The sequence below is a fragment of the Rhipicephalus microplus genome, unplaced genomic scaffold, assembly GCF_043290135.1.
Source record: "Rhipicephalus microplus isolate Deutch F79 unplaced genomic scaffold, USDA_Rmic scaffold_14, whole genome shotgun sequence".
Lineage (NCBI taxonomy): Eukaryota > Metazoa > Arthropoda > Arachnida > Ixodida > Ixodidae > Rhipicephalus > Rhipicephalus microplus.
Genome location: NW_027464587.1, coordinates 15,936,833 through 15,950,463, shown reverse-complemented (window position 1 = coordinate 15,950,463; position 13,631 = coordinate 15,936,833). Strand labels below are relative to the sequence as shown.

Genomic DNA, 13,631 nt, shown 5'->3' with positions numbered 1-13,631 from the left:
GTGCCAACGCGTGTTTTAGACTTCGATAACGTATTTTCAAGTTCTGAAAATGCATCAAAATGTTAAAAATTATGCTTACTGTATAGCAATAAAAATCTGAACCTGGATCGCATCGTGAAATTTCGTTGAAGCGGGACGGCAGAAGAAGAAGTGCTCATTGTGGCGACAATATTTATGCATTGACTCCTAAGTACTTCTGATGGGAAACCGTGAATTTTTCGTTGTAGCGGGAGTTTCGTAGAAGCGAGGTTCGACTGTACTGCCTTCACCAAAGTGGTTGGCTGCAGCCTAATGCAGCTCACTGTAATGAAGAGAAGTGGTTATGATAAAGGTTAAATTCATTGTGTGTGCTGAGTATATCGCACTGTTATGGCCACTAGTCCAAGGAAGTGGCAAAGACATGTTGCATTCACACATGTGAATGGTGCACCTCAAGGAAATATGCATAAGTAGCCAACAAAACACCCTTCGAGGGCTATGCAGACAAAGAGGGGGTAGTTGTTAGCAACCTGCAGTACTTTGTTGTTGGAAATGTTTTTCTATTTTAGAAATTTATTTGGCACATGTTTCAAATCGCTGAGTAGCAAGACAAGTACTATATTAATAGTCTTCCTGATTCCCAGTCTTATGCCTATTAGTATTTTTGCTTGATGATCATTGCATGCTCTGAGCATTTCTTCAAAACATATTTGTTGTCCTCCAAGTTTGAGCGTCTCATATTAGGACTAACAATACACTAGAGATGCAGCTCAGTGTTCAAATAATGCAGCATTAATATTATAGTGTAATGTCCACTAAACACACAAAAGCGAAATACACCTTAACATGGCTTTAATCTGGCAGCCATTGCCACCAGCCTCAGTGTTCCCAAAACACTTCGTCTTCCTCGTTCTCTGTCCTGCGGCTTTCCTCTGCTATTATCCCACTACCTGTCAGTTTACCCTATAACATCTTTCCATCGGGGAGAAGGGAGGAGGTGGAAAAAGAGGAGAGGGTGGGAAATACCATTGTTCCTTGAGGGCAGTTCTACTTACTTTTTGACCAAAGTGCAGTGCATGGTGCTGCACTGAACGCTGCGGATGGTCTTTGCAATATTGAACCATCTTCTTTCTCAATACCTAGGCCATTGTGAAAAACTTGCACGGAGTGATAAAAAAGCTGCTGTCGACAACCGTAAGCTTGGGGAGAATCTTGTGCCATAGAGTACGTGACTTCGCCTGCCGGATCATCAACAACGCACGGTCCTGTTGCGCTGCTTTTTCAATGGTGTTCTCCGAAGTGTGAACCTGGTCCTCGTAACTTGTCTCTTGGCTCAGCGGTCTCTCCACGATCATTTCACTTGTCCCCAGCTGCGGGAGAGCAGGTCCCTGCTTGATGTTATTCAGCTCACGATGAGAGTGATGTATGTCATCCACCTCTTTACCGTGCCCTGATATTTCAACGTTAGATGCAGAAGTCCCACAACCGCCTGTCTTCAGTGATTCCCGGAAAGCTGTTTGAAGTAAGCGAAATAGAGGCTTGGGCTGTTGCTCTGATTTCCATGGTTGACGCCGTAGCTTAGAACACAGGTTCTTTGGTGTGTCTTGCACAGTCATTGTGGTTGGTCCAGGCTGTGATGGAAAGTCACAAGAAGCAAATGCCAGGCTCTGGAAATGTCCTTCAGCAAAGTCGTCAAATTTTCTTTTCTTCTTTCTTCAGCGTCTGCGTCATGCTTCTCCACTTGTGCCATTCGCATTTGCCAGATTTGCTGAACTTCTGCTCTCAACAAAGCTGAGAGGTGCGATTTCGCATACAGCAACCATACGTTCGTCTGCCCAGCTCTACAACTGAGTAGGGGGCAAGAGCAGTATACTTCTTTCTATTGGTCAAGTCAAAGCGCACCTGTTCAATCAAGGCCTCCCGTTTTCTGTCATACATTGCCACGATATCCTAAAGTGCGTCCCTCAACAAGTCCTCCTTCGGGCAATCCATGCTGCCGAATCCCACCGCTGCCACCAAATGTAATGTACAAGAGCTACTCACTCGAATGCAATCCAACACAACACTGTCTTCCTCGTTCTCTTTTCCATTCTACTCCTCACGGGCCGGTCACCCCGTTGTTATGATCCACTACATTCGCCGCCCTCTCTCCTCTGAAGTGTGAGCCAGAAGACGAAGAGTCGTGAATACAGAAATCACACGGCACATAAAGTTTCAACTGGTTTGCACGGGCGGGAAAAAAAACACGGTTTCTGCTTTGGGTGCCCAGTTCGGGAATAACTTCCAGGCGGAACATAACAGAGCCTAGGGCTTTCATCACGGGAAACGGGCCGGCATACCGGGGAAAAAACTTCTGGCAATCTTGTGGAACACGCTGGGGGCATCGAACCAGTACTAGGCCTTCTGGTTTGAAAGGGGTGTGGTTTTCGTTGGAAGGCGAGCGGAATTTCGCCTGACGATGCGCTATTGCCAGGTGCGATTTAAAGCAAGCCTTCCGAAGAAGCTCCGAAGTACTGGTATCGACGGTTTCGCGTTGTTGTGTTCAAACCATAGAAGCTCTCTCGCGGAAGCCTTGGCCTCCTTCTATAGACAAGCTTGAACGGTGACTCCCATGTGATTTCCTGCTGTGAGATATTGAGGGCAAAGACAGCTGCAGCGACGTATTCGTCCCAGTTGTTATGACTGGGACGAACACATATGATGACAGTATGTCCTTTATGGTACGGTTTGTACGTTCCACCAGACCCTTTGTTTGTGGATGCTGAGGAGTGGCCGCGGCATACTGAATTCCATGGTCTTTCAGTAGGTTTATGAATGCGCGGGCCGTGAAGGCCGTGCCATGATCAGTGATGAGCAAGCGTGGCGTGCCGTGTCGAAAAATGACGCACTCGGTGATGAACGTGAGGAGGTGCATAGTCGAAAAGTCAGGGACGGCCCTGACTTCGGTCCACTTCATGAGACAGTTCGTGGCAACGATGAAGAACTTGCTGCCACATGACGTACGTGGAAACGGTCCCATATGATCAAGTCCAAGAATCTCAAAAGGTGTTTCAGGAGGGATGGATTGATTGGTGATATTTGGTTGGATTGGTTGGTGATGGAGGGCGGATTGGTGATAGCCTTCCGTGCTTGACAGATTGTGCACGACAAAACGTAGTGGGAAATGTCACTGTGCATGCGCCGCCACCAAAACCTCTCTTCGATTTGTGCAGCGTCTTGTGCAGCCCGAGGTGACTGGCAGATGGAGCGTCGTGGCACATTAATAGCACCGATTGTCGCATGGCTACTGGCATAACAGGCACGCACGACCAATCCCGATAATTTCGGTGATAAAGAATTTCCTCTCGAACGACATACGACGTAGAAAGGCTTTCACGACGACGCTTGGGAGTGCCTACTTCCCCGTATAGTCGTCGGGTTATATCGACAATTTCTGCGTCTTGTAGCTGTGCAGTTCATAAATCAAGCACTGCAGAGACTGGGGAGATGTCGCTGAAAGCTGTCGTGTGGCGAGAAAGGTAGTCAGCATCTTGATGGCGAGCGCCGCTGCTATCAACAATAGAAAAGTTGTAATCTTGCAGTTTGAGAGCCCACCTGGCGCATTTAGCATTGAGGTCTTTTTTTGTTTGAAGCCAGCGAAGGGTGACGTTGTTGGTAACGACTGTGAAGCTTTTATCATAAACCTACGGACGAAATTTTTCGACAGCCCAAACTACCACCAAGAACTCAAGTTCAAAGGCGTGGTATCGGCTTTCGGTTTACTTAGCCGGCGGCTAGCATAAGTGACCAATCTTTTCTGCCCATCCTCGTTAAATTGCAAGAGAACAGCTCCGAGGCCAAGACCACTGGCATCGGTGTGTAGAATCGTCGCAGCATTCTCGTCATAGTGCCCGAGCGTCGGTGGTGCTTGAAGGGCAGTCTTGAGGTCGCGGAAGGCAGCTTCTTGGTCGGGTCCCCATTTCCAGTGAACTTCTTTCTTCAGTAGTTCGTTGAGAAGTACTGTGCGAGAAGCAAAGTCAGGGAAAAAGCGTCTGAAATACGAAACGAAGCCCGAGAAACTTTTAAGCTGCTTAGCCGTGGAGGGAGGTGGAATACAGGCAATGGCTTGGAGCTTTGTGGGATTAGGGCTGATGCCTTTGGCGCTGACTATGTGCCCCAAGTAACTAACGTCGGAAAAGCCGAAAAAGCACTTGGAAGGTTTAATGCATAGGCGAGCATCTTAAATAGCACGCAAGACCATTTCCAAATGCATGAGATGTTCGGGAAATGTGTGAGCATAGACAATCATGTCTTCTAAATAGACCAAAGCCATTGACCACTTGAGATGCCCAAGACCCGGTCCATTAATCGCTGAAATGTAGCAGGAGCGTTGGAGAGACCAAATGGCAGGCGGTTAAACTGGTATAAGCCATCTGGAGTTATAAAGGCGGTCTTCTCAGCGTCATTCGGGTCTAGTTCCACCTGCCAATAGCCAGAAAGAAGATTCAGCGTAGTGAAAAAATGGGCACCATGCATGCGGTCAAGGGCATCGTCAAGACGAGGAAGCGGATACACGTCAGGCTTCGTTACACTATTTAGTCGTCGATAGTGAACACAGAAACGGATTATGCCGTCTTTCTTTTTCAGAAGAACTACGGGGGACAATCAAGGACTTGACGAGCACGATAAGATACCACGCTTAAGCATGTCATACACTTGCTTAGCGATTTCTGCGCATTCAGAGGCAGAGACTCGAAGCGGGTGGTGCCGAACAGGAACTTCAGAGCCGGTGACGATTCTGTGCTGCACCAAAGGAGTTTGGCCGAGCTCACTAGGTGACATCACCATGCAGTCACGGAATTTTCGTAGAAGTGCTTGAATCTCAGCTTTCTGTGACAGAGTCAAGTTGGGGCCAAAATTGAATTCATTCCAGTCTAAGGGAAATGCAGTGGGTGGCGAAGGTGCTACGGGCTGTACTACTGCTACGACAGATGGTGCTTCAAGGTAGGTACAGGTACTGAGGACGGTGCCTGACGGCACGCACAGGATACTGTCGGACAAGTTGAAGAGAAGCACTGCAAAGGTTTTGCCGGAACAGCAATGGAGGGCCTGCAGCATTGCGAATTCGCCTCCAGGCCGGAAACAAACGGTACTTTCTACAAGAATGTCCTTGTCAACAAAGGACTTGTTGGGGCTGTAAACAGGAACGCACACAGCAGACAATAAAGGGATGGTAACTGAGATCGCCGTTATCACAGGATTGAAAAGCAGGGATGGTTTTCCAATTCAAGTTGTTCACTTCTGTTTGTACCCCCGGCCGTATTCGTGCCCATTGTTAGAATGCCGACTTTCGAAGAAAATTTAATGATCAGGCTTTTCATCATGCGGTAGTTGCCAGCGAACATGGAGCGCGCTTTGTCAAATGTTCTGTAAATGACATGACTCCACAGGAAATACAACTGCCCAGAGCAAGCTTTACTGGAGGTTTCAACACTTGCTCAAATTGGTATCGAAGCGGTAGATGTCGATTCAATGGTGCAATCAGTGCCGTTAAACTGCAAACTAATGCCAAACTCTGCACACCAATCACAGCCTAAGATCACTGGCACACACAGGTTTGGGACAACAAGGAACCGCTGTCCCACTGTCTTCCCAAGCACACACACATTCAGGCAGACTTCGCTGAGAGTAGGTAGAGGGGCTCCGTCAGCTAGGACAAGATGGGGGTCGATCGGCCTGCTCAGAGCTTACCGAAAATCTTCCAGACAAGAAACTCATTGCTAAAAAAACTGAATGCACCCTCTGTGTCCACAAGTGCTTCAACGTGCTGCAGCGGATCTCCAAGCTTCACCGGCAGAGTTGGGATCTCGGTGAAGGGGCCAAGTGAAAGTAGAGGGGCATCAACCATCATGCGGGGTCCTACTCTCGATGGCCCGCATTGTAGTTTCCCGAGAAAGACTGGATAGGAGGAGTTTGTCAGCGACTTGGTCACCCAAGGGCAGTTCCGAGCAAAATGCCCAACATCGTGGCAGTGATAGCACCCGAGTACCGCTGTAGGATCGTGTAGCCGAATAGGAGCCAAAAGCCAGGTCCGGGATGGTGCGTCCGGGATGGTGCGTCCGTGTAGGGTGGCCTCTGGTATGGATCCTCAGCTGCTTGCGAGCGATCGTGTATCTCCGCCTCAAGAGCGACAGCTAAAGCTGATCGTACGTCAATCGGACGAGCGAGGTGGATGAAGTGCTGGACCCATCTGTTATTGATGGCATCAACAAAGACAATAGCAGCAATAAGGTTCATTGTTGCGGTAGGGCAACCCGACAAGGCCTTCCGGGACAAGCTGTCGACGTGAGGAGCGAGCTCTTGAAGGTTGCGGTGACCTCGCAGGACGTGTTTTAGTTGTATGAGGTAGAGCTGAAGCAGATGACTGTCGCCAAATCTGGTTTCCAGCGCCGAGATGAGAGCTTCATAGTTCAAGCGGATGACTTGCGGGATGTACTCGAAGTAATAAAACGCGGCAACACGGAGCGGCACAACGAGCGCCTGAGCTTTATTTTGAACTATCCAGCCGTTTAGGGCAACAACGGACTCGAACTGCGCCAAAAATGCTGCCCATGACGTGGTGTCATTGAAGTTAGGCGGTGGAAGTTGTGCTCCGAAAAACCGAGGCTGAGCTGACAGAGGAACATTTCGTTAGACTGCGGTAGACAGACGTTGCTAAAGGCCAGACTGCTCCTCAATGACAGAGAGCTGCTCGGCTAGGTCGGCGATGACGTCCACCGTCGGAGCACGTTGGGCGAAAGTAGCCTCAAGAGAGAGCAAGCGGGTAGCGAAGCGAGTTTCAAAATCTTGCATAAGGGCTCGTCTATCGGCCTCACCTTGTAAAACAAGGGCTTGCAGGCAGTCAGGTATAGGTAGACTGGCACCAGCGCCTGACTGTTGAAGGTCCATTGAAGGTGATTTGGCGTATCCTGGACATCAAACTCTGACAGAAGAGGCTGATGCGGCGCTGGTGGCGGGATGTGAGAAGAGACTGGGGCTCCCGTGGCCTGTTCCAAGCTTTCCTGCATAGTCGGGACAGGAGGTTCCAGGGTCGTTGACGACATGTCGTCTTCCTTAGGGTGCATCTTAGAAGTGCCGACTGTTGCTGTGATCGTGACAGCCTTACTCCTTGTAAACATGGGTTAACATTGTCACCGCTGCCACCAAATGTAACATCCACTAAACACACAAAAGCAAAATACACTTTAACAAGGCTTTAATATGGCAGCCATTGCCACCAGCCTCACTGTTTCCAAAACACTCAGTCTTCCTCGTTCTCTGTCCTCCAGCTTTCCTCTGCTAGTATCCTACTACCCATCAGTTTACCCCATAACAATAGCCATAATTGTTCAGCGAACTGGAAGCACAGGAGGAACTCGGACATGAAGCAAAGAGGAGGCACACAGCACGAGCGCTCATTAACAACTGGTTTATTCTCATGTTAGAAGGACATACACAAGGACGTACACAAGGGTGTACATGTCAACAGGAATAAGACGATAGCGTGAGCAGCATGCGAGGCATTCATTTGAAGCACTCAGTTAAGAATTATCTATATAGTTAAACTCACAGTCAAGTAGTGACAATGACGGATGGCTGATACATGGATTCTTATTTCTGTAAATGTGATATGCTTCAAAAATTTCACGTGTGGTTTGAAGCAGATGCCGGAAAGAACACTTGTTTCTTCAAACAACGGTTGGCCTTTGCAGAAATTCCAATTTGAAGATAAAGTGGAAAAAGGAGTACTTTTCAAGAAACTTCAATGCTCGCTGAGGCGTACATTCAAACATCGACCGGTTTGGCCAATGTACATGCGACCGCAAGATAGCGGTATGCTATACAACACTCCTAAAATGCACTTAACAAACTGTTTCGCATGTTTCTGCAAATATCCTCTGCCTTTAGACTCCCCCAGCGCTACGGCCCAATTTATTGGGTGCAGAGAAAACAACGTGCATACCAAACTGGTTCCCCACATTTTTTTAGTCCGTGCACCATTTTATGAATGTAAGAGATGATGGCCACGCATTTGTTTTCTTTATTGCATTCTGCAGAAACACATACACGTTTATCACTTTGTCATCATCCGCAGAAGTCTTTCACACACCGATGCAATTAGATACGGTGGGTACTCAGCACCGAATAACTGTCCTAGCTGCGCTAAGAAACCGTAGTGCACCATACGAATGCAGCTTTTATCAAGCACTGAACGAAGGCATGACAGTACAATTCCTCGTTTTATAATCTTGGAATGGCCGAACGAGTAATCTAAAACAGGTTTCGCGGATCGAGGGTTATATTGCCAGCAAAAATGATTGTCTCCAAAAAATAGAGAAAGGTCTAGAAATTGCAATTTACGATTACTTGAAACCCCGGAGGTAAACCAGAAACCCATGCGCTCCATCTCGAAGCATGTCTACGTAGCGTCATAGTTCACTGCCTTCTCTTTGCTTCGTGTCTGTGTTCCTACCTCGCTTCCAGTTCGCTGAATAATTATGAATTACCAACTAGCCCACCTTTTTATTCTATTGCAATAATATAGCCATTCATGTCTTCGAAATGCTGAAATGCCTGAGCTATGGATTCTTAACTGCCATATATTATTTGGCTGGAAGTTTATTAGAATTTGTTGCATGTAGTTACCGAAACAATTTTAATTCTCAATATGAATTTTCTTAGCGATTTGCAAACTTATCTTCAAACCAGTGCTCCAGACTTGCTAACCAACATATTCAATTACTCATGGAAAACTTTCTTTATTTAGATAAATAGGTGAGTATTTTTGAGTTGCAAATATATTTATGACTAATTATTAATTGTCATTAACAAAAAAATTTGTAGTGGTTACTACACTAGACTGGGAACAATATGCACGAGGTTTGCCTTGTGTAACACCATTCCTATTTTTTAAAATTGTGCTGTGTGATAATTGGGACACCCTGTAGATATATATACTAAAGGTTGAATCGAAGTTACACAAACTACAGCTTGCAAAGATAAACCCTCCAGATCACAAAGTTAAAGGGATCATAAAACGATTTCCAAAAATCTTCTACTACAAGTGTATTCAGAATCCTGGTCATTCATCAATACTACACTTCGACTCGTTTCATCGTCTGGGTTCATTTAGTATGCACAAAATTACAGTTTACATTCCTCGCTAATGTTCCCCTTAGCTGTACAGCTGATGTCAGTTTAAGTCAGCCAATGAAAACTCTCTGACATCGACAATACATGGTGATGCAGCAATGTTTGCTGAGCCATAGCTAGCCAAGATTCGTAGCATCATACTGTCTCAATTGCGGCTCTGTAAGGTCGTCCTGAAGGATGTTTTCACTTCTATAAGTTGTCCAGCACTGTCTGACAATGCACACAATAGGCATAGCGAGGATTAAGCCACTCAAAAAAACACAACGTAAAACACCGGCGTGCTGCGCCAAGTGAGAGAAGGCAACATGTGACGGGACCCGGATATACATGAAATTGGAACCAAGCAGACCACTTACAGTACTTCCACTGTATACACAGCTCAGAGCGCAAAAAATGCTGTGTCATCTTTTTCTTTTTTAGGTTCCTGTAAATCTATCATTTTGGAGCAAGACAAAGGTAACACTCTGTTTATATTTCTCTAACCAGGACGGTTAACTGGCGTCACATGTTAGAGCTCCATGGCAGCCGGTAAGGCAGCATGGTAACTTAGGAGCTGAATAAAACTGTAATTTTAAATGGGTGTCAATAATTATAGACTAGATATTGCACAATGTATTTCAAAATTGGCATGCAAATCCTTATTAAAACAGGAAAAATTACATCCAGGCAGCTTCATTTTTGTTTCACAACCCCTTTAATCCTTTCCAGCGTCATTCAAGCATGCAGTGAATGATAATTGATCAGGTCTACTGCTGTTATTTTTTTCAAAAGCACCGATTTTTCACAGATGTAGAAATGTGGTTGTCATAAAATTATCTGGATATATCTGGTAAGCTATTCACGTACACTTCTTGCCCTATGTTTATCCAGTACACAATAGACCCTTGTAAGTATAGTAGACTTCTATTCAATGAAACTCTCTTAAAAACATTGCTACTTAAATGGAACAACTGTCTCTAATATGTTTGGTTTCGTATTTGAATATTATACCCCTGATTATCTCTCAGTAAATGAAACTCCTCTTAAAGTAAACACATTTTCCTGGTCCCTTCAGGTCTAAGGAGTCTATTGTAGTATCCCTTTCTGTGAAGGTCATGTGCGGAGCATAATTATATTTGACATACCTCAGCAAATGCTCAACTCTCGTAGAGCAAAGAAAGGAACAAGCAAGTGTGGTTCGGCCACAGATGTGTTCCTCGGACTAAAACCTGCTGGGGCACCTACCAAACATGTTCAGGTTCACGACAGGTGTGAGTGACATGCGTCCTGCAGGTGGCATCGCGTCTAGAATCCTCTTGAGTCCCTCCTGTAGTTTTGGGAAATGCTTCAGCGGCTGCTTCAGCCTGGTGGTGCCTCCTTTTGGCAGAAGCAGGTTGAAGACGGCCTCCCAGTCGGGCCGCCAATAGCCGCCCCTGAGCTGTGCTGCACCGAGCACAAACTGCTCCATCTCTGCGTGGGAGAAGAGGACGACGTGCAGGCTCAGTTTATCCACACACACTAACAAAGAGGCACTAACAATCAGGATACTGCCTAATGGGACTTCTTTGTGTAGCCATTTAGGTTGATTTTGCATTAAGTTGAAGCTAATGTCTGCTTCAGTGGCGTTGAGTGCACACTATATTCAGCAAGCTTGCTTAGCAGCGGCGACAGACGACGCGCTTCCACCAGTTACACCACTCATTGTTCAGAAATAAATGGCAAAGATGCCAAGAGAACAGTGCCAGTAGTGTGACTGGCACAAACAATTTTGTGCAGCCCACTTCTCATCCACCTTCTCAGACGGAACAGAGCGCCACTGTCTCACTAACAAAGGAACCATAGAAAGCAGTGCGTTGATCCTTTCCTCAACAGCAAATGCCAGATGAGGCCCACAGAGCCTGTCGTCTCACAACTGTTGTTCTCTACTCCTCATGCTCTCTCCTCATGCCATCTTTATTCATCCAAAGCACTCCACATGTGCCTTTTTTTATTCTCATCCGCTCTGCCAGTTAGGGTGATGGCACTCAACAACATGAACGGGTGCCTAAGAACTGTACCAAGAATAAAGAAAGGCCGTGTGCTCTTTCGAACATAACTTGAGTCAATATAAATGTCAAGTTTTCCTGCATCCGATGACATACACACACACATTAAGAATAAACCTTCCAAAACATCTCTTTTCTTTTTCTTGCATTTTAAGTATAATCTACTAAGGCAGCTAGTGTGAATCTGTTCCAGTGCAACTGCCTGCAAAAACATCTGTTTGATGAATGTAGTGTCAAGCATTTCAATCAATCAATCAGTTTATTGTGTGTAAAATAGATAGAATTGTTGGTTATTAATATACAGATAGAACCCCAGAGCCCATTAAAAGGCAGTTGCAGGGGTTTGTTTTTTAACAGTAGTAGTTAGCTGTGCTACAGAGAAAATATTGGATACAAGTGCAATGAAACACAAGAAATACATATAATAGTTAGTGACTCAAGAAATACATATCTATACAATAAATCAGAACAATATTCATGAATTTAAGTATGACTGTTGTAGTTTTGTAGGTGATCGCAAAGAGATTGTTTATATAGTGACGAAATGATGAGGATGCTGAGGTGATACAAGGTAACATGTTCCAGAGTTTTGATGCAGTATAACAAAATGAGTGTGATGTAGTTAGTCCTTATGCGGGGTATGCATGATAGTGTACCTAAAGTAGAGCGTGACGAATATGTGGGCATTTTATATGTCAGTGCTACTGACGGGCACTGAACAACATTATGCAGAAGTTGGTAGGCAAGTAATAATACACGGTAGTAAATACAAACTGTGATGAGTTGTACGTTTAGTAGTCTATAAGCATATGAAGTAGAGTCTGTTTTTGGTATGAAAAGAAGGGCGTGTACTGCTGTGTTCTGCACTACTATGAGGGGTGTCAGTGTTGTCGGGTAGGTTAATCCATAAATTACTACAGCATATGTGATGCGTGAATGTATGAAAAAATGGTATAATGTTATCATTGTCCTTATTGGGAAAAAGTAGCGTAGCCTGCAAAGGATAGGTATTTTTCTGTATATTATAAGTGTTGTCTCATGAACGTGAGTGTGCCATGAAAGCTGTTCATCCAAGTATACACCAAGAAATTTTGTATTACTAACCCTTTCTAGTAGTGCTATTCATTTCAAGGTGGTTACTTGATGTTAAATTAGTGTTTTTGGGGGGCAAAGATAATATAATTACTTTTAGAGCTGTTGGCAAGTAGTTTGTCTGCTTGAAGCCAAGATGATAACTTTCCTAAGGCTGTTGTTGCTTTGTGGTAGAGGATATTTTCGTTTTCTGTTGTTATAAATATATTAGTGTCATCTGCATAAAGGCTATAATCTTCCGGTGTTATGGATGGTAGATCATTAATATAAGCCAAGAACAAGAATAGCCCTAGAATTGAACCTTGTGGAACACCTCTATTCGTTACACATCAACATGATGATACTCCGTTGACGTATACATATTGCTCTCTATTATTTATATAGTTAGACAAGAGCTCAGCGCTGTCCCGCGTATCCCATAGTGTTCTAGTTTGTTTAGTAATATGTCATGGTCAAGCACGTCATATGCTTTTGTGAGGTCAATGAAGATACCCATTGTAAGAAGTTTATTTTCTATCGTTACTTTTGTTTTTTCAACATTATCAAGTAGAACATGTCCTGTTGATTTTGCCTTCCTGAAGCCATATTGCTCAGGGGTGTACAAATTGTGTTTCTCAAAAAAGTTGTTCAGTCTAATGTACATTGCCTTTTCAAAAACTTTGCTTAATGCTGGAAATATGGTGATTGAATTATAATTTGCATCTTTTGTCTTGTCGCCTTTTTTTAAACACAGGCATTATTTCAGCGACTTTCAATTTCAAAGGAAACCAACCAGTTTTAGCATTCATTACATATGTTAATGGCTCAGCTAGAAGTGTAGCTAGGTGTTTTAGTATTTGAACCAATGGGCAATCATCATCTATTGACTTCGTGTTTTTAGTGCAAGTATTTTTTTTTCATTTCATCATTGGTTGTCGGGAAAAAAGTAAATAGATTTCAAGGTCTTTCCATCAGAAAGCCTACTACAAGTAACAATACTAATTGTTGGCCTGGTTGGTACTTGCAAAGCATGTCATTAAACCTACTACAAGTGTTGCTTGTAGTAGGCTTTCTGGCGTCTCAACAGAACGTCTCAATAGAACGTAGCTGAAGTACAAGATACTGCTGTAACAAACACAGTTACAATTTTAAACATTGATGAATGCTCCAGCCGTCCTTCACCGCTGAAGAATACTGTTCAAGTTGGTCAAGTCAGCATTCCTTTCGTTGTTGACATCGGTGCAACCGTATCATTGGTTAACTTACAAGACTTCAAGAAGTACTTTTCGGGGACCAGACTACTAGACTCATACGTTGTTCTTCAAGACTATTTGAAGAAATGCATTTTCAACCTCAGGTACTTCTCTACAAATGTTCAGTACAATG

At 44.6% G+C, this 13,631-nt stretch overlaps 2 protein-coding genes across 13 annotated transcripts in view; one reads left to right on the top strand and one right to left on the bottom strand.

Annotated features, from left to right (window-relative positions):
• The window catches only part of LOC119181451 (uncharacterized), a 607,968-nt gene that overhangs the window by 421,731 nt on the left and 172,606 nt on the right, over positions 1–13,631 (bottom strand). For all 4 annotated transcript variants that reach the window (XR_012888604.1, XR_012888603.1, XR_012888605.1 and 1 more), the window contains exon 15: positions 10,375–10,599. Coding sequence is in view for 1 of the 4 variants with exons in the window: in XM_037432704.2 (XP_037288601.2) it covers positions 10,375–10,599 (225 nt within the window). In the remaining 3 variants the exon portion in view is untranslated. The remainder of the gene's footprint in view (positions 1–10,374; positions 10,600–13,631) is intronic.
• LOC119181453 (uncharacterized) overlaps positions 1–13,631 on the top strand; it is a 159,530-nt gene that overhangs the window by 91,184 nt on the left and 54,715 nt on the right. The window contains exon 4 of one of the 9 annotated variants that reach the window (XM_075882782.1): positions 9,571–9,606. The exons of the other annotated variants lie outside the window; for them this stretch is intronic. Within the exon in view, the coding sequence (XP_075738897.1) occupies positions 9,571–9,606 (36 nt within the window). The remainder of the gene's footprint in view (positions 1–9,570; positions 9,607–13,631) is intronic. 9 annotated transcript variants of the gene reach the window in all.